Source organism: Acaromyces ingoldii (genome assembly GCF_003144295.1).
Source record: "Acaromyces ingoldii strain MCA 4198 unplaced genomic scaffold FA10scaffold_7, whole genome shotgun sequence".
Classification (NCBI taxonomy): Eukaryota; Fungi; Basidiomycota; class Exobasidiomycetes; order Exobasidiales; family Cryptobasidiaceae; genus Acaromyces; species Acaromyces ingoldii.
Genome location: NW_020290253.1, coordinates 378,872 through 402,472, shown reverse-complemented (window position 1 = coordinate 402,472; position 23,601 = coordinate 378,872). Strand labels below are relative to the sequence as shown.

The 23,601-nt window shown below is 57.9% G+C and overlaps 7 protein-coding genes across 7 annotated transcripts; 3 read left to right on the top strand and 4 right to left on the bottom strand.

Annotated features, from left to right (window-relative positions):
- Positions 1-39: 39 nt before the first annotated feature.
- Positions 40-2,849, bottom strand: FA10DRAFT_269390 (hypothetical protein). The gene is made up of 3 exons (XM_025522740.1): positions 2,354-2,849; positions 1,762-2,269; positions 40-1,689 (listed from the first exon to the last, which is right to left on the bottom strand). The coding sequence occupies exons 1-3, from the start codon at positions 2,479-2,481 to the stop codon at positions 208-210; spliced, it is 2,118 nt and encodes a 705-aa protein (XP_025374633.1). The 5' UTR covers positions 2,482-2,849; the 3' UTR covers positions 40-207.
- Positions 2,850-3,187: 338 nt separating this feature from the next.
- Positions 3,188-4,949, bottom strand: FA10DRAFT_185045 (hypothetical protein). The gene is made up of 4 exons (XM_025518337.1): positions 4,510-4,949; positions 4,116-4,284; positions 3,578-4,041; positions 3,188-3,511 (listed from the first exon to the last, which is right to left on the bottom strand). The coding sequence occupies exons 1-3, from the start codon at positions 4,792-4,794 to the stop codon at positions 3,599-3,601; spliced, it is 897 nt and encodes a 298-aa protein (XP_025374632.1). The 5' UTR covers positions 4,795-4,949; the 3' UTR covers positions 3,188-3,511; positions 3,578-3,598.
- A 710-nt stretch (positions 4,950-5,659) lies between these two features.
- Positions 5,660-10,385, top strand: FA10DRAFT_269387 (hypothetical protein). The gene is made up of 3 exons (XM_025522739.1): positions 5,660-6,405; positions 6,461-9,416; positions 9,488-10,385. Exons 1-3 carry the CDS (start codon positions 5,694-5,696, stop codon positions 9,909-9,911), a joined length of 4,092 nt encoding a protein of 1,363 aa, XP_025374631.1. The 5' UTR covers positions 5,660-5,693; the 3' UTR covers positions 9,912-10,385.
- On the bottom strand, positions 10,102-11,805 carry FA10DRAFT_255879 (hypothetical protein; the record flags this gene model as incomplete). Its single annotated transcript, XM_025519785.1, has 5 exons — positions 11,622-11,805; positions 10,923-11,550; positions 10,703-10,855; positions 10,572-10,637; positions 10,102-10,511 (listed from the first exon to the last, which is right to left on the bottom strand). The coding sequence occupies exons 1-5, from the start codon at positions 11,793-11,795 to the stop codon at positions 10,102-10,104; spliced, it is 1,431 nt and encodes a 476-aa protein (XP_025374630.1). The 5' UTR covers positions 11,796-11,805.
- A 147-nt stretch (positions 11,806-11,952) lies between these two features.
- On the top strand, positions 11,953-15,942 carry FA10DRAFT_269385 (hypothetical protein). Its single transcript, XM_025522738.1, has 2 exons — positions 11,953-12,348; positions 12,427-15,942. Exons 1-2 carry the CDS (start codon positions 12,066-12,068, stop codon positions 15,876-15,878), a joined length of 3,735 nt encoding a protein of 1,244 aa, XP_025374629.1. The 5' UTR covers positions 11,953-12,065; the 3' UTR covers positions 15,879-15,942.
- A 147-nt stretch (positions 15,943-16,089) lies between these two features.
- FA10DRAFT_269383 (hypothetical protein) lies at positions 16,090-18,367 on the bottom strand. Its single transcript, XM_025522737.1, has 5 exons — positions 18,050-18,367; positions 17,143-17,979; positions 16,490-17,056; positions 16,302-16,412; positions 16,090-16,217 (listed from the first exon to the last, which is right to left on the bottom strand). The coding sequence occupies exons 1-5, from the start codon at positions 18,195-18,197 to the stop codon at positions 16,213-16,215; spliced, it is 1,668 nt and encodes a 555-aa protein (XP_025374628.1). The 5' UTR covers positions 18,198-18,367; the 3' UTR covers positions 16,090-16,212.
- A 1,044-nt stretch (positions 18,368-19,411) lies between these two features.
- On the top strand, positions 19,412-23,591 carry FA10DRAFT_269382 (hypothetical protein). Its single transcript, XM_025522736.1, has one exon. The coding sequence runs from the start codon at positions 19,683-19,685 to the stop codon at positions 23,349-23,351; it is 3,669 nt and encodes a 1,222-aa protein (XP_025374627.1). The 5' UTR covers positions 19,412-19,682; the 3' UTR covers positions 23,352-23,591.
- The last annotated feature ends 10 nt before the right edge of the window (positions 23,592-23,601 follow it).

Below are 23,601 nucleotides of genomic sequence, written 5' to 3'. Positions count from 1 at the left end.
ACAGGGCCTGCCCTTGGTCAAAGGATATGACGACTACTACTGCTAATGAATTTTGGGTTGTATTTATTCCAGCTTTTCTTGCAGTCTTCCTCTAGAGGTACAACAGGTCCGAGCGAAGGCAGGATGATGGCTGCACGAGTAGGTGGTGGTGGTGGTGGTAAAGGGGAGGATACTACTGCTGCTATAGTGAATCGCGATAATAAAGAGTCATACCGATACTTCTTGACCGAGGCCCCACTCCGACGAGGAAGTCGAGGTGAGGTAGGTGCTGGGGGAGTGCTCGTCGTACAGTGGCACACCCTCTTCGCCCGCGGAGGCTTTGAGTGTCGACGACGGTGGCTCCGATAGCCGCAGACCGTCGTCGCCCTCGACGGGCTCGTCTAGACTTTGGGTCGACGAGGTGGTCATCGACCCCTGCTTGTCCTCTGACGCTGATGCGATCGGGCCCTCAAAGAGCCCAGCGCCTCGCTCATCGTTGGCCGACTCTTTCTTCATCTCGCTCGCGCCGTCGAGCGCTGTGGACCAGTCGTCGGGGGGCCACGAGTCCGCACCGTCGTCTACACTGGGTGAATAGGCGGCCGAGAAGGGGCCAAGAATGGCATCCTCGGCCACATTTGCCGCAACGATGCCGGATGGCAAGTCACTGTTGCTCATGCTGCTATTCCCAACAGCGGTGGCGTCGCTGTTGCTGCTGTGAGCGAGAACGTTGCCGACGGCAGGTGCGAGCGTCGCACTGACGCCGACTCCCCCTCTCGTCTCTGCAGACGAGGGCGACGACGACGAGGTGCCCATCGACGTTGGCGGCGGTGCTGGCAGAAGAGACGAGGTAGAAGAGTAGAGGGAGTGCGCAAACATGGGCATCTCCGCCACCGCCACCGCCGCCGCCGCCGCCGCCTGCTGAGCCTCTGGGAGCCCTCGCTCTTCATTGACCTTGCCAGTACTCGCCTCTGCTTGCCCAGCAGCGGTCCTCTTCTGCCCCGGCCCCAGACCTTCTGTCTCGCCTGCGTCCGACTTGGATGCCATCGACTGGCCCTCCCCGTCCGTCCGCGTCTTTCGTCTCCGCTTTTGCGGCGCCTCCTCGTAGTGGCAGTCGCGCTTGCCGATCCGACATTGCTTGCAAGGCTGCCCGTCCTGATCGCACTTGACCTTGCGTTTTCGACAGACCATGCACCCCGTCCTGCTTCTTCGGAACTTGGTCCTCCGCGTGGTTCCCGCCCCTGCTGAGGAGGACGACGATGACTTTGTCCCATCGCTTGTCTGGCCCCTCTTATTGTTGTTACTACCGTTGCTGTTGCCATGGTTGATGTTGTTGTTGCTGCTTTTTGCCGAGATGGCGTTTGCAGCTGTCGAAGCGGTCGTCGATGCTGGTGGTGCAAGCGAGGGCGGGGGTGGGTGCATCGCAAGGGGAGGGCCCATGGCCTGCGACCCCTGCTGAGCAGCGGCGAGGCTGGCCATAGCTGCAGCCTGCTCGCTCGTCATGGGTGCCATGCTGTTGATTCTCGCCGCTCCTCCGAAGGGTGTCAGGGCCGTATCAGATGCGCTTCCGGGACGAAATGCGCTAGGCGCTCCCCCGACATTGTAGTAGCCTCCTGCCCCCACCGCTGGCCCGCCGCTTCCGACGCCGACACCTAGGGTTCCTGCTGCTGCAGCGGCAGCGGCGGCGGCAAAGCCTTGGTCAGGGACGACATTCTGTTTTCGCGTTGGAGCGGCGACGTCAGCTTCGGCTTCAAGCAGGTCTCCTCTGGGTCAGTAAATGCTCACCGATGCAAGCGCGGGCGATGCTCCGTTCCATGCCGCAGCCGCGGCGGCCGCTGCTGCCGCATTGTAGTCTGGATAGTGCGATGATGAAGAGCTCATGGAGCTCGTCCGTTTGTGTTGATCAAAGGACGAATGCACCGAAGTGCCGTCGATGCTGTGTGTTCTCGTTGAGGAGGAAAACCCATCGGCGGTGTTGTAGCTTGGTGATGAGCGAAAGGAGGCAACGTCGTCCGAGGGAGACGTCAATGTCGGCCCACCGGCAATGGACTCGTCCGGCGACGTGGTGAACGTCGTCGAGTCGGTGGAGTTGTGGTTGCGAAAAGCGGCTGCCGATGCAGCCATGGCGGCCGAAGGTGCGTCATGGAGCCCTGTGTCCTTGTCCCATATGCCGACATCGTCGACGAAGCTCGAGACGGCCTTTGGGGACGAGAATGTTAGACCGGGCCCACTCCCGGCGAGAAAGTTGGCAGTGGAAGCATCGCTGTTCGACGAAGGCCCATAATCGACGATGCTGTTGCAAGCAAGTGTGAGCCTACTTGCACCGCAATCCAAAGGAAGGAAAATCTTGTGTTAGAGAGAGAGAAGAGAGACCCACCCATCGGCATCAGCATCAAAGGACGTCATCGGCGGAGCGAAGTGGCCCTCCTTAGAGTCCTGACCCTGCTGCAGCTGTGGAACATCCCGATCGTTCGACATGGCATCGGCCCAGGAGCCAATGTCCATGAATCTCAAGCGTGGAGTGGCTGCTGCCGCCAATACCGACTTGTTGTTGATGTCGTCGTCGTCGTCTTCCACTATTACTCCTTCCCTTTTTATTTTCTTCCCCCTCGTCGAGCTTGTTGGGACGCCGCTTCACCCGGCTCGATCTCCGCGTCGGAGCAAGGCGAGCGACAGGGAAGAGGGGAAGTCGAGAGAAGAGAAGAGTAGACCAGAGAGAACGCGCGCGCTTCGTCGAGATTGAGGAGTGAAAGGAGCGGTCGACGGTGAGTCGGAGCTTCCTTCTCTTTTCACTATCCAAAACCAGAAAGGTGTGTGTGTCTGTGTGCGGTGCGTGTGTGCCCACCCGGCCATCTGCCTACCTGCGATCTTCCCAGCTCCTCCCAGTCTTTCGACGCGTGACTTATTTTCCCTTTCTTTTTCCTTTTTTTCTTCCAAAAAGGCGCACGCACCCATCGACGTCAGAGATGATTTTAAATTGATCGCTCGATGGCGCCGCCGCCGCCGCCGTCGTTGCCCTTTCGCGGCATTCTTCGTCTTTTCAAAGGGAGATCTTTCAGAAACGTGTATAAAGGATGCTTAAGGCAGTGGCTCGAGTACCGCTGGCACATAGGAGGAAGTCCGTCGGTCTGATCTGTCGTCTCATCGTCGGGAAGTTGTTCCCTTCGGGTGTCTCATCGTTTTCAATCGTTAACACTGGACGGACGGACGGACGGACGTAGAAGCAGTAGTCAGGGAAGTAGATATTTCCAGGGCGAAGCGTTCTTGCAATACAGGATCCGAAACGAGTGAGAAAATGAAACGAATGTGTGCCTTTAAAGAGGAGTGAAGAACGAGTAAGTGGTAGTGGGAGTGGGAGTTGGGAGTAGATTGGGGTGGGAAAGAAGAGGAAAATGGAGAGGAGAGGAGAGGGGGGGGGGGGGGTCCGAGCCGATGTATAGAAAAGGTATTTGGGCTCTGTAAGAGGAGAGGAGAATCGCCAGAGCAAGGATGCCTTGGCGCCTCGAGAGCGCATTGCTGATTGACACTGATGTTGCTAGCCGAGTCATATTGTGTGCGTGAGAGTATGCCCGTGTCTGCGATCTCGACCGGCGAGGCTCACGGCGGGTGGAAGCTAGCCAGCCTATGCGTATGGATTTTGCATAGGCTGGCCTTGGTGGACATTCACGCGGTACGGGTCCATCGAGGGGCTCGTGTGCTGGACAGGAGCTGCGCCCATGTACGGGTCTTGCATCTGACCATACACATCGGCGTGGCCGTAGCTTGAGTTGTAGCCGGCCTGCTGCTGTGATTGCGGATCTGGTACGTAGGGGGTGGCCCCGTATGGGTCGTAGTAGCCGCCGGCCTGCGACGAATTCGGGTAGGCGTTGAGGGCGACCGAACTGCCCGTGAACGAATCCCTGCCCTTGCTGCCGTACTCTTGCATGCTGTGGCTATCGCCGCCCGCCTCGTGACCATTGTCCGATTCGCCACCCATGTCGAAGCCAGCGCCTCCTGTCCGCCGTGCCGGCAGGGGCTGTAGCGCTGCATCGTGGTCCGCCTTGAGCTCCGGCCACTTGATGTCGGCTGTGTGATGATCATCAGAAGAAGAAGGAGATGAGCGAAGAATTCAGAGTAACTTGATTTCGGGCAACACCCACCGTCATCATCCTTGTAGTCGCTGAACCGTTTGCCACCAAACTTCATCCAGAGGAAGATCACGGCGCCCAGGATGGCCACACCGCCGACGACGCTGACACCGATGATGAGGGGCGTATGGTTCGTGTTGCTGTCCTGCGACGTGTCGCTCGTGGCCGTGCTTGAGGCGGCCTCAGAGCTGTAGGGCACCGTTTGCGTCACCACCGTTGTGGCGCCCGAGTTGTCTGTCGATGTCAGCACTGTGGGCGTGCTGGCTGCAGACGACGAGAGCGAAGCCCTGCTCGCGCTGGCGGCGGCTGCAGCCTGGGACGATGACTTTGCCGCTGCCGACGATGAAGAGGCTGCCGCCGCTTCGGAGGAGGCTTCTCGGGCAGACGACTCTGAGGCTGCGGCGGCCGATGCGGAGGACGCGGCACCGTCGTCCGACGAGGAACTGGAGGCAGAGAGACCGTTGTCGCTCGACGAGGAGCTATCTGACCCTTGAGAGCTGGTGTCACTGCCTGTATCCGAACCTGAACCTGAGCCGAGACCGAAGAGTCGCCGAACGGCGCGCGGATGGCTGATCGATGAGCGCGCAAGTGCAGTCGGCTGGGGACTCTCAAGGTGAGCAGAAGTCGTCGACGCGACAACCAGCACTGCGACAGCCACGACGACGGCAAGAGATCTCAATCGAGCCATCATCGCGACAAGTCGATGTGCGAGGAAAAAGGAGAGGAGAGAAAGAGACGTAAGTACTGCCAGGAAGGTGATTGGCGCTCCAGTGAGAAAAGGGGGTTCGCGTAGTGTTGTTGTCCTTTTCCGTCGGAATGAATTTAGAAAGGCGGATCCGTCCCGCAACAGAGAAAGTACTCCTGAGTCTGTCTCTGTCGTGTCGACCGTCTTTCGTGCCTGGTTCTGATCCTTAGAACAACCGTCCTCGAGAGAGAGGTTGTGTCGTTTTTAAAAGAGAGTCGTTTTTGCGATGCGATCGCTCTTGAGTGAAAGATTGGTGGTCAAGTGGTCACAAACCCGCTACGTCTGCCATTCGGCGGGCTAAATTTCAGACAAAGGGGGGTAGCTAATTCGGGGACCACGATGGCATGACACGTGATCATAACGCATGGTCTCAAGATTTCGCGAACTTGCACAAACGATCGTGTGGCTCGAATCCGGGGGCTTGCAGACACAGCCTGCCAGGTACAATAGAGTGTGTAGGGTAACATCAAGACTTTTCAAATACTGTACTGATGTGCTGCTGTTCTCTGAGAGCGGTTGCAAGGAAATTCATCGGGAACGGGAAAGTGCCTCTTGCCGTCCATCACTTCCATGGTTGTAGAGCATTGTATTATCTACAGCGATCTTCGCTCTATACTCTAGACAGATGGAGCAGTAGGACCACACATATACCCTGTCATGATGCACTCTCCTCGTGAACCTGCTTTACGTTTGTCATTCCACGTTACCGTATCAATGTGAGAGAGGGGCGCGAAGACGCGCACGTGACCGCGCTCGCACGGCCCCCACCATGTGATGCGCCATTGGCGGTGCGGCTTATGACCGGCTTGCATGCATTGCTTCAGCCAGAACCAACTGACGACTAGATGGCGACCTCAGTGGCCGCAGCGGGGCCAGCTGGGAGCAGCAGTGAGACGGCCACTCCTCCCCCTCCTCCGGCACAGGCTCGAAAGAGGATCAGCTACATCCTTCCCGCTGTCGAAGGAGACCCCCCACAATGGTACAGGCTGCCCAGTTTCGACGAAGCCATGCGTCTCAAGAAGGCGCGCTCGACTCCTCTTCTCTATCCGGCGCCGCCAGAGAGCTACGATAGCAGCGTGCCCATATCAAGCAAGAATCCCTTCCGAGCGTTGATAGCAGCAGAGAACAAGAAGGGGATGGCGACCCAAAGTCATCCTCGACATGTCCTTCCCGTTTCGAGCTTGGCACTGGATGCAACGACGGTACTCGGAGGGCCAGACAGCGATGGGGTAACCCCCAAAGGCATCTTGTATACCGGCGGCAGGGACGGACTGGTGGGTGCTTGGGAATTGGGACTCGAGATGCGGCGTAGAGATAGAGGAAGAGCTCCGGCAACTGCAGCAGCAGCAGCAGCAGTAGCAGAAGAGCAAGAAGAGCAAATGATAGAGCAGCACCAAGAGCGAGAACAGAGCGGCTGGCAAGCGATGCAGCCTAGAGCGAGCTCGCGCACAGGACGAAAAGCATCGTCATCTCCTGCACCGGCCAAGTTCCGACAGTGCATCGGCAGCCACACGGACTGGATCAACGACATTGTCCTCTGCAACAACAACCAATCAGGTGGGTCACGGTGTTCATTTTTTCTTGTTCAGCATGCCATTGACTATTCTTGTAGTCATCTCCGCGTCCTCGGACGGTGTCTTGAAGGCGTGGAGCCCACACGATAGCCTAGGAGCGACCACACCGCAGATGCTTGGCTCCCACAGGGACTACATCAAAGCTCTCGCCCACGCTCCACATGCTGGTTGGGTGGCGAGTGGCGGATTCGACAAGACCGTGAAGCTCTGGGACATTGGGCAGAGTCGAGCCGAGCCTATCATTGAGCTGCCAGAGACCCTCGTCAAGTCGTCCGTATATGCGCTGTCGACGAACCCAGCTGGGACCGTCATCGCAGGGGGATCGCCCGAGAAGATTGTCCGCGTTTGGGACCCAAGGAGCAGGCAGCAGGTGTCGCAGCTCGTCGGCCACACAGACAACGTGCGGAGTGTCGTCGTCAGTCACGACGGCCGACACCTCCTCAGCGCTTCGTCGGATTGCACCATTCGGCTGTGGTCTCTCGCGGAGCAGAGATGCCTGCATACATTTACCCATCACGATGACAGCGTCTGGAGCCTCTTTTCCGACCATCCAGACCTCGATGTCTTCTACTCGGGCGACCGCGCGGGATACGTTTGCAAGGTTGACTGGGAGCGTTGTGCGGAAGTCTCCGAGGGCGAATGCGTGGTCTTGGCCAGGGAGTCGGGCCTCGAAGCCGAGCAGCAGCCATTCTCCCAATCTCCCGCGGCTGGCGCTGCAGGTATCCACAAGATCGTCGCCCTTGACGATGCCTACTTCTGGACTGCCAGCGCGACTTCGCGCGTTAGCCGATGGCGAGATGTGCCAAGGCGGTCCGAGAGAGAGGCTCTCTACCCAATTCATCGACCCTCTGTGTCCTCGATGTCGGGAGCTGGTCCCTCTGCACCTCCTGCAACGGACATGGTAGCCAAGCCAAGCGCGTTCAGACAACAGTCTAGCCAGCCGATGGCGTCCAACGTTTCCTTTGTCGAGCCAACGGCAGGTGGCAGCTTGTCGGGCGATACGGCCCCTTTAAACCTCAATGCGCCCGAACCTGTGCCGTCACTGTACGGTATTCCCTTCGATTCTCTCGTCTGCCTGGCTCCACCCGACGACCCCCTGCAGGCGGCCATTGGACTGGGCAGTGTCAGCCTGCGTCAAGCCACTTCGAACACTGATCAACAAAGTAGACAGGACAATCTCTTTTCTTCGGCTTCGCTCATCTCAATCCCCTCTGCTCTGCGATCGGTCAGCGGTGGCCATAAGAATAGCTTCGACGAGGTTGTGACGACAAGGACACCTTTGTCTCTGACGGCGCAACACCGACCTGCCAGTATCCGCTTCGCAGCATCTTCGCCTCCTGCCGATGCTTTTGCCGAGGCCGAGGAAGAAGAGGAAGAAGAGGAAGAAGATCAGAGTGCGGAAGAAGTGTATGACACTAAAGCCCTAGAAGCCCGGCAGGCGTACGAGGAAAGAGAGCTAGTGGCGGAAGCCAAGCCTTTGAACGAATGGCCAGACGACAGCATCGAGGGGTCGCACGGTCTCATTCGGTCCTCGATGCTCAACGATCGACGGCATGTCCTCACGGTAGATACGGCAGGTACCGTCTTCGTGTGGGACATTGTCAGTGGACGGTGCTTGGGAGGTATCAAATGGCAAGATATTCGAGCGGCAGCGGCAGTGTCACAACATACGGAAAGGCAGCTTCTCCCCAACGAAGCTTTGGAAGTGGTCAAGGAACGCATCGAGGGAGAAGCCGCCGTGCCGCTCTGGTGCACCGTTGACACAAAAATCGGCCGATTGACTGTTCATCTCGAACATCCCCGCTGCTTCGACGCCGAACTGTACCTGGACGAGTGCACCAACTTCGTGCCTGACGTGAGCAGCAACTGCAAGGAGGACCAGCGGGCGAATGCAGGCAAATGGGTCTTGAGGAACCTCTTTGGCGGCTTCGTGGATGTTGAGACGAAGCTGCGGAATGGGGATCGTCCTCAATTGAATCAAGGAACGCTGGCTGTGGAAAAGCCAGAGATTGCACGGAGCGCAGGTCTCAGGCTCAATCTTCCTGGCTCGACGAAGTTGACAGGCTTTGCGTCGCCCTCTGAGAAGATGCATACGCCGGGTATGACGATAGCGCTGGCCGTGGCCCCGAAGACGCCTGCATTGGTGCCCAAAGGCGCGACCGCTCTGACACCCACAGTGGCTTCGGTGGCCACGCTTCCTGCTCTCGCCGAGTTGGTCAGCAGTGTCAGCACGCGCAATGGCAATGGGGCTACAGGAGCCGACTACTTTTCTTTGCAGACAGGTCAGAGTCAGCAGGCTAATGCGCCCACAACGCCCTTGAGCCGGTCTGCCTCGACAGTCAAGACGCTGACGTCTACCGATGCAATGCCCCAGTCTCCTTCTGCTGGCTCTTCTGGCCTCATGGGTCGACTCCGCATGGGTCTCGGCTCTAGCAAGAACAAGAGTTCAGCTGCTGCCATCGCTGCCGCCAATCATGCCAGTGCTGGTGGCAATGCCAAGGCAGGAGGCGCATCATCAACGGATGAGTCTGACAGCGCAACGACGGAAAACGCACACCTAACGTGGCTTCGACACATCCTCTCTCGGCCTGTGAATGCTCCATCGCTTATGCAAGAGACCCCGGCGATCAACTACGATGGCCAGACCGCGCTCCTCATCTCAGAGAGTCCACTCTCGCAGCTCGACTCCACGGGGGCCTGGCAGGTTGTCTACCGAGGCCTCGTCTCCACGACATCGGCAGACGTAGAAGCGCTTGAACTCCTCTCACCAACATGGCTAGTCGATTTCTTGCTAGCCAATCGACTTTCGCTGGCTAACAATGCTACGGCAACAACGCAGGCGTCTGCAAAGATCAGCTTTACGCTGCAGCCTTGGAAGCCAAAGGCAGGCACTTCGATCTCGTCATCGTCATCGACCTCTTCTCCGCAGAAGCATGATGAGGATGGGGCGAAAGAAGAGGGTGGCGTCGTCGCCATGCCAGCAATGCCCAGCGGGTGAGTACGCTTTCCAGCTTGGCTCAGTAAAAGATTACTTTCTTGGCGCTAACTTGAGGACTTTTCCCCAGCAATGCACGGCTGACGGCGACGAGGATGCTCCGAATGAAAAAGGTGTGCGCATACGTGTGCGAAAAGCTCCAGATCACCCCTGCTACAATAGCCGAGGACGCCCGATCAAGGGCTTCCAGCATCGTACCAGCCAGCATCCAAGGTTCGAGGAGACCGTCGGCGGAGAATGGACCGGCGGGTGTGCCTGCTGTCTTTCCGCCACTTACGCAGATTCATACGCCTCCTCCTGCAACCGCCATCGGCGCTTCTGGAGAAGCTGCACTGGAGAAGCGAGAGCACGATTTGACCCCGGTAGAGATGGTAGAGATTCTCTGCAATGACGTCGTCTTGCCGCCCCATGCTACGCTGGCTCAAGTTCAGCGCTTCGCTTGGAAAGGGCCGACGACGTCAGACGTCAAGCTCGAATACCGGTGGGCATTGTGAAGCAAGACACCCGCTTTTGTACCATACCGCTGTTCCCTCCGGTCGTCTTTCTATGCATTGGCATCAGATTGTGGCGACGGAGCTATCATGGTTTCTGAGAGGAGGAGTTGATGAGAAGTTGCCTGTCTTGTGCATTGTATCATATTCTCTGACTTGCGATTTGGTGATGAGGATGAGAGGGGCAGATGAGCTAAATTCCACCTGGTGGTGGTTGTTCTTCTTGGCCTGTTGATGCCGAAGAAGGCTTCCCATCTTCTGATTTCGTTGAAGTTTCCGATTCTGCCACAGGTTCACTGTGCCCTGGTTGTGTATCTGTGCCTGGAGCTGGAGCTGGTGCTGCAGTCTCCAGCCTTGCATCTGCACCGGACTGTGTCGCCAACGCCGCTCCACCGGCCTCACGCTCGTTCCCATTGCCGTAAGACGTCGTAGTAGTCGTCCAAGTCGGCGCGTCTTTCACGCTCGGCAGCAGGCAGTGTTTCCAATGGTGATGCCCGTCAAGGATTCTGAAGTCCTCAATATTAGGATGTGCCAGTTGAAGGAGGTAGCGCTGTAGGGCCACCAATTCTGTATCGTGCGATGGACTGTTCTTGTAAGGAGCGACTGAAGGGGCAGTGTTAGCTTCAAGCCAAGGAAAGGTGGGAGGCAGGGAGGTGGACGCACTCTTGAGCCCGCAGCTAGGGTTCATGACAAAGTTTCGGCTCAGGTCGTCCACATGTATTGTGTTGTCTAATGCAGATTGGGACCCCGATCAGCTCATGGGACGGAGAGTCGGACCGAAGACGGAGACTTACGAGGACCATAGAACTGTGGGAAGCGACGCCAAATGATCTCGAGGGCCTTGACCTCGTGTTTATCCCTCGCCTTACTGCCCTGCGATCGACTTCGTTTGATGGAGCTCCGTACGCTGAACATAACTGTCCGATCGAGGACAAATGAGATCCGGTCTGCATTGCAGGAAAACGGAGAGTAAGACGGATCGTCGATGCTGGAAGGGACAAGGCCAGGACTCACAACGCGCGTCAGTCAGGAGGCCCATCTCGGTCAGCTTTGCCTCGAGCCACCAGTGTGACGTTTGGCTCCATACACAAATGTCGTAGTAGGGGTAAACGGCTGCGAGAAAGTCGTGTAAGCCTGGTCGTTCGGCCTCGTGGGCCGAAGTGGTGTAATTGAAGAGCTTCTTGGTGTCTGCGATGGTGTAGTCGAGATCGAGGACCAAGAGGCCGCCAGACAGGTTCGGCCTTGGCTCGGCCATTAGGGGAAAGGTATGCGAGAAACGAGAAATTGTTTTTTCGAGCTTGTTGAGCGAATACGGGTCCTTTGAAGGGTCGATGGGAGGTTCTGCCTTGGAGGAAGAGGATGCTGAGGCCGCAAGCGCGTTCAATTCAGCGTCATCGTCCTCATCGTCCTCTAGGCCCTTGCCGTCGACTGCGTCAGGGTCCTTGAATGTCTGGTCCAGGGGCGTACCGACGAGGTTGATTGAGATACGCTTCTCGCCAGTCTGCGGATGCGGGCTCTGTCGAAGACTCGTCGGTGGAAAGATGAGGTCGGCGATGGGTGCCTCATCAGCGGGCAGCTTGCCTCGAGTGAGCCCCAGCAGCTTCTGCCGGTCTGCCGGGACATCGGTGAGTGAGAAGAGGATCTGAGCATTGCATCGGAGATCAGTCTTGGGAAAGGCATGGGCAAAGAGGACGGAAGTTTCCTGAGACCCACAGCCTTCAAGTCTGCAACCGTGTCGTCTACGGCCAGCCGCACCTCGACGAGCGACTTTCCATACTTTGCCGAAAAGCAGTAGTGCTCCACGGCCGTGGCGCGAATGGCTTCCACCGGCTCGCCCTCCTGCGTGAGCTCGGCCTCAGCCTTTCGCTTCGAAGGGCTGCCGTCCATGTCCCGTTTCGGGGTTGCTTGCGGGCGAGAAAAGTGAACAGAAAGCGAGGACAAAAGCAGCGCACCAGGAGGTGGCCCATGCGCGCGGGTCCTGGCCTCGTGGAACAAATATTCCCACCTCTTTGCTTTTCGCGACGTGAATATGGGAAACGGACGCGTCCACGGCAACCAACACTTTCGCGCAACCTCACCTACCCTTCATAGGCTTCTAGGCTTCGTTCTGCTCGACCTCGGCACGTCCACAGCGCGTAGAGGTGCCGCGATTCGATCATGGAGATCCGGCGCAAGCCATCCTATGAGAGCGATGTCGAAGACGACATTGGGCTCTTGCATGATGAAGAGTCGCTCGGCAGCTCAGAGAGCGAGGGCTTGTCGGACGAGAATGACTCCGGTACGGAGGACAACAACGATCTCCGGAGGGCCGGTGCAGAATACGAAGCCGCACTGAGATCTACAGTGGTCGACATTGTCTCTGCGCTAGGAGGAATCGAGGAAGTCGTGACCGAGGACGGCGGTCTGGAGGAGAAGTATGTGCTGGGAGATGACTGCCTTCGTGAGTGTCCCAGCTACCGAGCATGAAGATATGGGCGCTGCTCCCCACTCACACCCAAGTTGCATCATGCATCATCAGGCTGTCTGAGAGATCTTCGAACCCTGTGGCGAGAGGACGAAGAGAATGCAGAGAGGCTGGTACCGCGCGTGTATGCCGAGATCAATGTCCTCCAGGGAGGCCTGCTGCCGCTGCTTCTCAAGACGGGCAACATGGGTCAGAGGGGAACCAAAATTGCCCTTGCCTGCGTCGACCTCATCACCTCGCTCACTTGGCCAATTGATGCCCAGGCAGAGATCCGAAATGCATTCGAAAGAGGCAACGAGTCTCTCGATCTCGGCATCTTGCGTTACCTCGAACAAGCCATGGTCTTGTACAAGTCGGCCATCATTCACAGTCGGTCGCAAGAGTCGAATGGCACCGACCGAGACGTACTGAGCACCATCATGCTTCACGTTCTCCTACCCTCGTTGAGCAAGCCGCGACACCTTCGCAGCGAGAGAGACACGGGGACCATCAGCATGTGTCTTCATCTCTTTCGTAACCTCTTGGCCGTGCACGACCCGGCGTCTACCTCGCTGAGCAGTGCACAGGCAATTGCAGACTCGAGGCTACAAAGCGATCTCATCGTCGCCATGGACAAGGCCCACATCCTCGAAACGCTCCTTACAATTGCCAGTTCCGCCGACTCGAGGGACATGGAGCCGTGGAACGCCATCGTCGCCGAGTCTGTCTACCACATCTTCATTGGCAGCAGCCCTCGCGACCTCATCACAGGAACGTACCGACAGACTCGGCCTGTCAACCCTGGCCAGAGAGAGCAGGTGCAGCAGGGAAAGAGCTGCGACGATCTCGCTCTTGCTCTGACCAAGGAGGCGCGCCAACGCACAGCCCAAATCCTCGAAAGTGGCACTTCTCGTCACTCCAGGTTCGGAACTTCGCTTTCCTTTGTTGATCAAAAGGGGGAAAGGAAGTTCGCACGAAACCAAGCTTCTCTGCGCAAGACTGCCGCCGAGCTTGCTGAAGGAGTCAAGGAGCGACAAAAGAGGAAGTTTCGGAGGCGGCGGCTTGTACAGGAGCAAGGAGCACCGCGGGCGAAGATTGGGTGGACACGCGAGGCGCAAACCATCCTTCAGACGTGGGCGGAGAGATTTGTCAAGCTGGGCTTCGAGAGCCTCACTCGAACGCTGCTGATGGACATCCGATCGGAGCGAGCCAAGTTGGGCGACATCGATACAGCCCGCGTCAGGTTCATGCAGCTGGCCGGCTTCTTCCTCGACTACTTTTTGATCCATCGCGAGGCGGCACCGGGAAGGAAAAAGGCGCCTTGCAAAGACGCGACGAAAGAAGTGATGACCGACGTCACAGAAGCAGTCGACGGAGCCGAGGAGAAGCACGGCGAAGAAGACGAAGATGAATGGCCATTTGCGCTCGTCGCAGGATGGCTCGATGACTGGGCCCTCAAAATGGCCTGGCTCCGGTCAATGGGCGCCTATGAGAACAAAGACTGGCTCGAGTTCGTCGCCGCCATTCAGCTCTGGACCGTTCTGTTTCGCCTTGTCGATGGCCTCTCACGCAGTGATCTGGAATCGGATCGAGATCTAGCTGAATCGCTCCAGACGAATCACTACTATGACGCTGCCTCGCTCGATTCGGCCAAAACCATCTTTCAAAGCTATCGAAGCCAGAGCTTTGCTCTCTTGGACGCCGTCATCGACTTTGCAAACGTCATGCCCAAGATGCTCGAGCGCTTCACCAGCAACAAAGAACACATTTATGTCAAGGCGAAAAGAAACGCTCGCAAGTCCAAGGCCAAAGCCATTGAAGATGGCGACGCCTACGACATGGGCGATGTCGAGGAGCAGGCCAAAAAGGCGGCCGAGGCCAGCTTCAAAGAGAGGAGATTCGAGTTTGAAAAGTTCCAGAGCCAGCAGTTCTGCAGCAACAGCCTTGCAAATGCCTGCATTCTCTACCTGGGCTATTGGGAGGATTTTTCAAGGCCAGCAGAGCAGCTGGCGAGCGTCGTCAACATCATGCATCGCATGACCGTCAAGGCTTCGGAATTGCGGCTCTTTTTTCCCTACGAGCGACGAAATGCACTCACCAAGCTCGTCAAGGGCTCTCTCGTGCCAAGCTTGCAGACCGTGGCACCAGCAGCGGTTCAGGATCTGTGCAAGCTCGTCGACTACATCAAGCGCAAATTCGCAAAGCTCTCGCCCGATGAGCAGCAGCGTTGGGCTGAGGGCCAAAAGGCGCCACGACCGACGAAGCCATTCAAGATGCCGGCCGAGATCAAGGTGGACCCAAGCAGAGGACATTTGGACGACATTGGCATTGCTGTGGCTCTGCTCATCGAGAAGCAGAGGCTTCGCTGCGTGATGTGGGTCAAGGAAGGCCTCGAAAATGCGGCAAGAGAGCGCCAGAGCATCGTAGACGAGGTTCGAGAAGAGGACGGGCTGGACGGTGAAGATGATGGCGACGAAATTCCCACTCGCGCTCAAGAAAAGTTCAGCGATTACGTGCTCCCGTATAATGACGACGAGCAAATGCGCGAGGACGCCTCGCACTTGCCTCAGCTCAAGCTTCTGTGTCGGCTCGTTGGGATGAAGAGCAACGAGGAGGACGACCACGACTGGACGTGGGTCTTGCCATCAAGCACGGACCCAGACGAGCTGGCGAGGGAAGCTCGATACGTGGAGGACTTTATCCGCACGCCCTTTGAGACGGGCGGACAGCCGCTTGAGTCATTCGTCAAGCGCGCCAGACAGGAGGTCCGACGGACCATGGTAATCTACAACGAGGATGGCGAAGAAGAAGAAATCGTCGAGAAGTCGAGTCGTAAGAGGAACAAGGGTGGAGGAGGCGCGGGCAGGAAGAACGTCGCACCCAGGAGCACATGGGTTGAAGACGACTTTATTGAGGACAGTGACGAGGAAATGGAGCAGGTCGCAAGGCTCATTGAGCAGCAGCAGAAGGGCCGAGAGCAAGATCTTGATGGTGACTCAAATGATGAGGAAGGAGAAGAGATGGCCGCAAAGTCGTCATCGCAACCTCGACCGAAATCTCGACCAAGACCGCAGAAGAGAGTCAGACGCGACTCACATTCTGCATCTTCATCGTCTTCTTCGGCCTCTCGATCGGAGTCGCCACCTGCACACCGTTCCCGTCGGAGGACAGACAGCGTCACGCCAGTCTCTTCGCCCCCACCTGCACGGCCCGTTAGTCATCTGGCGCGGTACAAGGCCATGCGCCGCCAGCGTGAGGCGCTGAAGCCACAAGTAAACGCCACCGAGACCCAGAAAGACCCTTCAGCACAGCCGCGAAAGGACGGCCTGTTCTTGGGCGATGCCGACGACGAGCCAGACAGCGGTAGTGAAAAGGAAAACGAGCAAGAGCCCCGCGATGCTCAGGCGAAGCGGTCAAAGAGCCTGTTCATGGAAGACAACAGCGAGGAGGAAGGGGAGGAAGGTGCAGGCGATGCAGAAACAACATTGCTTGCCCTGGTCCACGGATCATCGCAAGGAAGTGTATAAATGAGGGTTGTTCTCTGTATGTCACAATGTCAAACTTCATTATTAATATATCGAAACATCATCAACCTGCTCTCGCCGTTGTCTTCAGCCGGTCGAAGTCGAGGAGAGAGAAGATGGTCAAGCATGAGAATTGACGGGGGAACGCGGAAGAAGGGGATCAAGATACAGAAGAAGTAAAAAAAGGATTGAGAATTTCCGAAGAGAAACGAGAGGCAATTATCGTGAATCAAGGGAGACGACAAGGGCAAGCGACGAAAGAAGGCGATCGAACAAGGCAACGAAGATCGACTTGGGTATTGGAGGTTTGGATCCATTACTCTAAGCACAATTCGACTTAAGCTGTGTGAGGAAGAAAGGGTAGCAATGCAAGGTCAGAAGACAATCCTTATAGATCAGTGGGAAATGGAACAGAGGACGACTCACCTGCAGGCTCAGTGGCCGCTGCGCCCTCGGCAGCCTTGCCCTTGGAGGCGTCCTGCGAGGGCTCGCCGGCGGTGGGGACTGCAGACTCGCCCTTCTTCTCGACGGCGTAGCCTGCAAGTAGAAATGGATACCATTATTCTGTCTGCGAATCCTGGCTTGACAAGAGCACATGCGCTATCTCTACTCACCATTGGCGCCAATCTCAACGCCAGAAGCCTTGCCAGCGCCAGAGTAGGCTGGGATCTCCTCCTCGCCAGCGGCGGGGGCCAGGCCGGTGGAGAGGGCTGGGGCGGCGGTTGCCTGGTGGTGAGCGGCGGCGGCCTCTTGCTCGGTCTCGGCTTCTTCGTACTCGTCACCGTCCTCCTCGACCGACGATCCGTCCTCCTCCTCTTCCTCTTCTTCGTCTTCGCTGCGGTAGCCCGCGGCGCGGACGGCGGCAGGGACCGGCCCGGTCCTGTCCATCTGCTCGGAGCTGGTGAGGTAGACGCGCGAGAGCTGCTTGATGTCGTTCCACCACTCCATCAGCTCGTCGTGGCTGCGGGCACGGAAGGTGTAGGCGTGGTCGCTCTTGCCCAGGCCCGGCAGGCCCTTGACGTTGGACGACTTTGCGGAAATGTGGAACTTGTGCGACTTGGAGGCAGACGTCGAGGGAGCGCCAAGGGTGCACTCAGGCAGGAAGAGCGAGAGCTCCGGCGATGGGTGCTTGGTGGGGTCCGAGGAGCCGTGCTCGTGGAGGTAGCCCGAGGGGGTGAGGACTGGTGTGTCAAGGAAATGGGCGACGCCACGTCAGCAAGGGCAACAGAGAAGAGTCATCAATGAGCCAAGTAAGGATAAAACGCACCGTAGAAAGACTCCTTGTAGGTCTTGGTGAAGCGCTTCTTGCGCTCGAGGATACCCTGGTGGACGGGAATGACCGAAGGGTCCTCCTTGCCGGGGTAGTCGATCGTCTCTGGGTTGCGCAGCGGCGTGTCAGGGTCCAGGAGGTGGTCGGAGCGAGCAGCAAAGGCGATCCACTCAGAGTTGGGCTGGAGGCTGCGCATCTGCACACCCAGGCTCAGCCAGGTGTCCTGGACCTGGGCCGACATGCGGCCAGACCACTCGTCAAACGTCTGCCAGGCGCTCTGGATGGAGCGGACGATGCCCTCCTCAAAGTGGGCGCTGTTCTGCTGCATGATGATGATGCTCTTCTGCAGCGCATTCTCCTCATTGACCTGGCGCTGGAGCTGGCGGAAGACGTTCATGTTGGCCGAGTATGGGTCCTCCTTTGCCGTGACGCTCATGGGCGTGTTCTTGAGCAGGGTGATAGAGCGAGCGAGGTCCGAGATCATCTTGGTCGACATCTCGCGCTCCTTGGCCACGCTGTTGGCCAGCTTGCCCGTGTCCTGCTGCACATTCTTGACGTGAGCCTTGATCTCCGAGCGCAGCTTCTGGAGGTGCTGGACGATGGATCCCTCGACCGTCTTTGCCAGGTTGGCGTGGTGATCGGCAATGATGCGCGTCTTGTCGCGGATGCCGTAGTACACGTCCTGGATGCCGTCTTCGCCGAGGAACTGGTTTCCCTCGCGGAAGGGCACCTGGATCACACCGCCGAGCTTGGTGAGCTCCTTTGCGGTGTTGTACTCGATGTCTGCGATGCCCTCAAAGTAGCTGATGAGCTGCTTGGTGATGTGCTTCCATCCTGTTTGCCATCAATTCGTCGACGGGGTCAGTCTACAAGGAGAACAATGCCAGCAGGCCAATCGACGCACCAGTGAAGCGCTCAATGAGAATGTCCGAGGGTCTCAGCTCGTGGGGGCCCGTGTTCTTCTTGATCAGCGAGGCGTTCCTGCTGGCCACAGTCGACTTGCGGCTCAGGCTCGAGGCCCTGGAAACGGAGTGTGCGTCGTACTGGGACATCGTGACTCCTTTTTAGATGATGCTGGTAGTGGTGGTGGTAAAGGGGGGGGAGGGGCTTAATCGATGAGGGCGCGAGTAGAAGAGACAAACCGGAATGGAGGGACGGATGCGCGGCTCTAGGCCCCGACCAGTGACGCACTTCTGCTGCTTGGCTGGCCGTTCACTAATACTTTCCACTTTCCAAAGGGCATACCAACCTCGGCATTTTGAATTTCAATACTGCTAACACAGCTGCAGCGCAACAAATTCAGACGCCGTAATGGCCCTCCATTTAGTCATGTTGGCTCGACTCTAAGGGCGGTTATTTGCTCATGAACAGCTACCGCTGACATTACAGCGACCACTAGCTGCAAAAATAACCCTTGTAGAGCTAGTCGCCAGCCAGAACAAAAGACGGTGTATTCATTCCGAGGGAATATTTTGACGTCATAGCGCGCTTCTCCTCCACACCAGCGTGCACTCTGCAAGCTTCGCCTCGTCGGCACCTGCCGCGTTCCCTCTTTGATCCGACCAAACAGGCATCTAAGATTTGCCTGGGCGGGGGTCTGTGCACGCAAGGTGCGAACAATCAACCCCCAAGAAGCGCACGGGTTCATCGCCTTTATATGTGAGGTGACATCTGGACGATTCTACTTCCAATCATAGGCGCGTCTCAGGTTGCCAAAGGGCGATTGGTCACATGCGCGACTCGAGACGCTGAGCCCCGGGAAAGCTTGATGGACTTACCCGCCCGGAGATCTCTGCCTCTAGAGCAGCGTCACAGTTACATGATAACTTGCACTTATGAGTGGTCCTCCATCGAATGTCTGTCAAAAGATAATATCAGCAGCCTCGTCTCAGCGAGCATACATTGCCGAGGGCAAGCGAATGCGGCAGCGGCAGCTCACAAGGTCACAACACGCAGAGACGATGGAGAAAATGAACACGTTTGTGTTTGTGGTGTGTGGTCCACGGAAGAGGCATAAAGAGGTGTCCTGAGAGGTCTATGCAGAGCTCAACGACTGCGGCTTCACAAAGAAAGTCGCTGCGGATCGCGGTGTCACGGATAGGCTCCCAGCGCCTTTTGTTCGGTGAAGCAAGGCGAAGTAGCAATGTCTTGGTCATGAGGGAGGAGGGGCTACTGCTGCGTCACGGTGTGATGGCGTGCCGCCAACGTCTATTTTTGATCTGCGCCCACGTCGCTCCACGTGGTTTTTAGGCGAAGGAAAAAAAAGGGCCTACCTCAAGGTTCATTAAACGTTCTGGCGCTCCTGCCTCTTTCTCCCCTCCTCAGCCCGTCGTTGTGCAGAAGGGCGCCCTCAGAGAGCCGCTGCCGTCGTCGTTCCCGCCATTCCCACACTCGTTTGACCGTTGATACTCGACCTCTGCTTGTGCGCCGGGGCAAGTCTATCGCCCGCCAGCCCCTCTTTCCACCTCTCGTCCGTTGCATTCACACACCCCTATCTCAGGTATAGGTATACCCCTTTCGATCTTTCCTTTGACGAAATGACGTCAGGCTCTCCCTTGATTGCCGGCCCTGACTGGCGGTCCTTCGCGGCGGCCGACCCCAACGCCAGCAATCCATCGGGCCGGGCCTGGGGAGCCTCAAGTCAGGGGCAAGACCTTGGCAGGGAAGAAGCCACAGCGATGCTTCGTTCGGACTCTGGTAGTCGCAGGAGCTCTCGCCTCTTTGGCCAACAAACGGATCCTGTCGGATCAAGACCTGGATCAAGGAGCGAAGTCTCGAGTCTCGGGGGTACAAGGTCGCCCGCACCTGGATCTACGTCTAACTCGGCGGCAGCAATGGGCGCCATTGGCAGCCAGAGGCCTGGTGCCCGTGAGCTGGCGGCTGCGGCGTCCTCGGCAGCCGCTCGTTCCCGGGCCGCGTCGCCTTCACTGTCGTCTTACAACGGATATGGGCCTGGAGACGGAATTGTGCCTTCGCTAATGGGACTAGGAACGTCATACCACGCCTTTCGGCTCAGCAACTCCAGCTCGCCGAGCTTTGCGACGGCCATGAGCCAGCCCCAATATCCCTCTTCGGAGAGCAACAGAGAGGGCAGCTCTGTCGTGTCGCCTACTGCACGTCCTTCTGTCGAGACGCCAAAGCTCGTCATTGATGGCTTCAACCTGCCGCAGAATGACGACAACGGTAGAGACCAGGAGGATCGAGGTCAAGCCACGCCAGCAATGTCGCGGGGGACCGAGAGCACCGACACGCAAGACCTGGCACAGAGCCCCTTGAGCGCTTCTGGCGCAGTGGCAGGCTTCAATCTTCCACCAGGCCAGAGTGGGCTCCCCGCCAAGCCAGTCACGGCCTACCCAGGAGGCACAACCCAGGGCCTCGCTCGCCGTCTGCAGCCCAAGCGCACCGACACAGGCAATTCGAGTCTATCGAGCAGCGGCGGCTACGGTCAGACATCGCCTTACCATCATCCGCCTCAGGTTGCGTCGCCCAATATTCCATCGGGTGCCCTTGGTCAAGGCAGCACAGGCATGCTCTCTCCCAGTATGGCGGCCAGTGGCGCTCCTTCGTACAACAACGCCAGCTTCTCGCCCTTTGGAAGCCCTCCGAAGTCATTCGAGAACACATCTGGCGTACCACATCTGCCTTTTAGTCAGCATCGAGTGATGCAACAGCAGCAGCAACAACAACAGCAACATCAACAAAACCTTCCCAACTCGACGACGGTACCCAGTCGGACCACATCGATGGACGACGTTGCGTCGTCGTCGGACTTCGGGGGCAGTGGACCAGCAGCACCGACTTCGCAATTTGACGCGCAGCTTCAGGCATCTCCCTTCCTCCAGGAAGTCTTTGATCGTCTGGTCCGTGTCGAGCTAGGCCTCAAGGATGTCAATCGACACATTTCTGGACTCAGCCGCAACGTCAGCTTGCTGCTTGATCGCACCAAGGCTCAAGGCGGGCCCCCATCGATGGGCAGCCGGACTCCCAGCGCTGAACACCTCCCGTCGCGAGGATCGGCCGGTCCGGACGATGTCCGTGCGCTGAGTGCTCAGATTGCGGCTCTGAGCGCCAGTGTCTCGCATCTGCTCGGTGGTGCGAGTCAGAATGGCATTATTCCTGCACAGCCACCAACACAGCAGCTGGCAGGCCTGGGACTGGGAGCCGGAACGCCTCAGATGACATCTATGGGCGGTCCTATGAGTGAAGCGGGTGGCAGTACGATTGCAACTCCCCATTTGTCTACGCTCGGAGCCGGTGGAGCCACCGCCAGCGGCTCGAGAGGCTTCAACCACCAGGATGCCAGGAGCAGCCGACTCAGCCCGAGACCCGGTGCCAGCCCCGGCCCGGTGAATCGACGCTGGAGTTCCATGGTGGGGAGTGAAGCTGGAGGGCAAGTCACGAGCAGCGGCGCCATGGTGCCACCTGATCCGAGCGTGATTGTAACCAAGTGGGACCATCTCAATTTGCATGCCGATCTTCTCCGATCCATTCTCAAGTACGGCCTCGGACCGCCAAACAAGATCCAGCAGCGGGCGCTCCCCTTTTTGCTCAGGGGAACCGATATCATTGCTCAGGCGCCTCCGACGCAGGAGCGCATCGCAAGCTACGTCATTCCCGTCCTTCAGCTCGTCCTCAATGTCCAGCGTGGCGAGCCCCTTCCCCCAGGCGGCGGCGTCCGTGGCCCGATTGCCATGATCATCAGCGCCACGGTCGATCAAGCCACGCAGGCCCAGCGAATGGCCCTTGGTCTTGGCTCCAGTCTGGGCATCAGGGTCCATATTGCCGCTGCCGGCTCTATCGACGTGTCTCAGGAGGCCACGGCAGTGATCCAATCACAAGCCCACGTCATAGTCGGTACGCCGCAAAAGATGAACGACCTCTTCACCTTCTTGGCTAACCGTGCCACGGGCGCGCTCAGCCTGGCCGACGTTCGCATGGTTGTCCTGGACGAAGTGGACCAGCTCATTGCGAGGAATCTGTCTGACTACGTCAGCACCTTGCTTCGTATTCTTCCTCAGCCCAGAATGATGGTCTCGTCTGGCCTGGAGAGGACGAGGAGCCCCAGTCTCTCTCCTGGCCTTCCTCCGCCCTCTTCTGGCACCGCGCTAAGCCCCTTCGACGGTGCCAACTCATCTGCCGTCTCTACGACGACAGAGAGACAGACGGCCATCTTCAGCAACACCGTGCCTCAAGATGTCCTCAACTTTGCCCAGTCGATCCACCTCCGCGAAACCGTTCGTGTCCTTGTTCGACGCGAAGGCGCCGGCGGCGGTGGCGCGTCTAGTGTCGGCTTTGGAACGACGGGCGGTGCCAATGGGGGCAACTCGCCTGCCGTCGGAACTGCTGGGGGTTCCTTTGCTTCTGCGCCAATGGTGAACGCAGTAGGAGGTGGAGGACCCGCCCAGAGCGGCGGCGCCTACGGTGGAGGGTCCGCTTTTCTTGGCGGCGGCAGCATGACGGAGGGTCAACCTGCCAACGCACTTGGTGCCAGCCCCGCCAATAGCAACACCAACCCTCTGGCCGATCCTTTGCTCTCGGCCCTGCGAGGTATGCGCCAGTACTATCTGTACGTCGCTGTCAGCACTGGCGGTGGAGCCAATAGCCCCAACCCGGCCGTCACAATGGGCTCGGCCATGTCCCACGCTGTCGAAATGAAGCTCGAGGTCATCACGGACCTGCTCGAAGACATTGATTTTGGACAGGCTGTGATCTACACGTCTTCGTCTGCGACGCACGAGGCCGTTGTGTACAAGCTAGCCTCCAAGGGCATCGAGGCTCTCTCGCTGCACAGAGACATGGCCAACATCACCCGCCAGCAGGTCCTAGCAAAGTATCGAAGCGCTTCCTCGGCCGGCTCTGCATACCAGAATGCCGGGAACCAGGTTGTCGGTGGGCCCGGGGGAACGCCTTCGATGAAGACGAACCGTAAGGCGCTCGTCGTGTACGACGTGTCGGTCAATCCCCGCGAAGTGCATCAGGTGCCTCTCATCGTCTTCTACGACTTACCCCGAAGCGTCGAGGAGTACAAGGAGAAGCTCGCTTGCGCGGCTGCTGGTGGATTGGGTCGGCCAAGCGTGTGCGTCAATGTCGTCACTGGCTCCGGGGGACCGAGGGGCGACATTGAGATGCTGCGTACGCTGGAATGCCACCTTGGCTGCAAGATGGCCGAATTGCCCATGAATCCTGGTCAGATTCTCAACTTTTAATCTTTACAACATGTTTCTTCTCTCACCTCCCTCCCCTTTCTCTTCCTCCCCTTCTCTTCTTCGATGCTGCTCTCTTCTCCTTTTCCTATCGCCTCTTTCTTCCTCTAGCTGTAGACTTTCCCGAACACTACCTTTGTGTTTTCCCTCGAGCATCACTTCATTTAGCCGCCAAACGCATGTAGCAATCTGTTCCAAGTCTCTCTTTCCACGCAGAATCTCATGTCCACTAACCATTTCAACCTCAATTCTG

Excerpts from the sequence above, each read along its gene's own strand:
- FA10DRAFT_269390 (XM_025522740.1), bottom strand. The coding sequence starts at position 2,481 with ATGGACATTGGCTCCTGGGCCGATGCCATGTCGAACGATCGGGATGTT. Across the intron at positions 2,270-2,353 it reads TTTGATGCTGATGCCGATGG|CATCGTCGATTATGGGCCTT; the intron begins GTGGGTCTCTCT and ends TGCTTGCAACAG. Across the intron at positions 1,690-1,761 it reads CATCGCCCGCGCTTGCATCG|AATGTCGTCCCTGACCAAGG; the intron begins GTGAGCATTTAC and ends ACGCGAAAACAG.
- FA10DRAFT_185045 (XM_025518337.1), bottom strand. The coding sequence starts at position 4,794 with ATGATGGCTCGATTGAGATCTCTTGCCGTCGTCGTGGCTGTCGCAGTG. Across the intron at positions 4,285-4,509 it reads GTGCCGCGTCCTCCGCATCG|GCCGCCTCAAGCACGGCCAC; the intron begins GCCGCCGCAGCC and ends TACAGCTCTGAG. Across the intron at positions 4,042-4,115 it reads CGACTACAAGGATGATGACG|CCGACATCAAGTGGCCGGAG; the intron begins GTGGGTGTTGCC and ends ATCATCACACAG.
- FA10DRAFT_269387 (XM_025522739.1), top strand. The coding sequence starts at position 5,694 with ATGGCGACCTCAGTGGCCGCAGCGGGGCCAGCTGGGAGCAGCAGTGAG. Across the intron at positions 6,406-6,460 it reads CTGCAACAACAACCAATCAG|TCATCTCCGCGTCCTCGGAC; the intron begins GTGGGTCACGGT and ends CTATTCTTGTAG. Across the intron at positions 9,417-9,487 it reads ATGCCAGCAATGCCCAGCGG|CAATGCACGGCTGACGGCGA; the intron begins GTGAGTACGCTT and ends ACTTTTCCCCAG.
- FA10DRAFT_269385 (XM_025522738.1), top strand. The coding sequence starts at position 12,066 with ATGGAGATCCGGCGCAAGCCATCCTATGAGAGCGATGTCGAAGACGAC. Across the intron at positions 12,349-12,426 it reads GCTGGGAGATGACTGCCTTC|GCTGTCTGAGAGATCTTCGA; the intron begins GTGAGTGTCCCA and ends ATGCATCATCAG.
- FA10DRAFT_269383 (XM_025522737.1), bottom strand. The coding sequence starts at position 18,197 with ATGTCCCAGTACGACGCACACTCCGTTTCCAGGGCCTCGAGCCTGAGC. Across the intron at positions 17,057-17,142 it reads CTACAAGGAGTCTTTCTACG|TCCTCACCCCCTCGGGCTAC; the intron begins GTGCGTTTTATC and ends TTGACACACCAG. Across the intron at positions 16,413-16,489 it reads CGTTGAGATTGGCGCCAATG|GCTACGCCGTCGAGAAGAAG; the intron begins GTGAGTAGAGAT and ends TTCTACTTGCAG.
- FA10DRAFT_269382 (XM_025522736.1), top strand. The coding sequence starts at position 19,683 with ATGACGTCAGGCTCTCCCTTGATTGCCGGCCCTGACTGGCGGTCCTTC.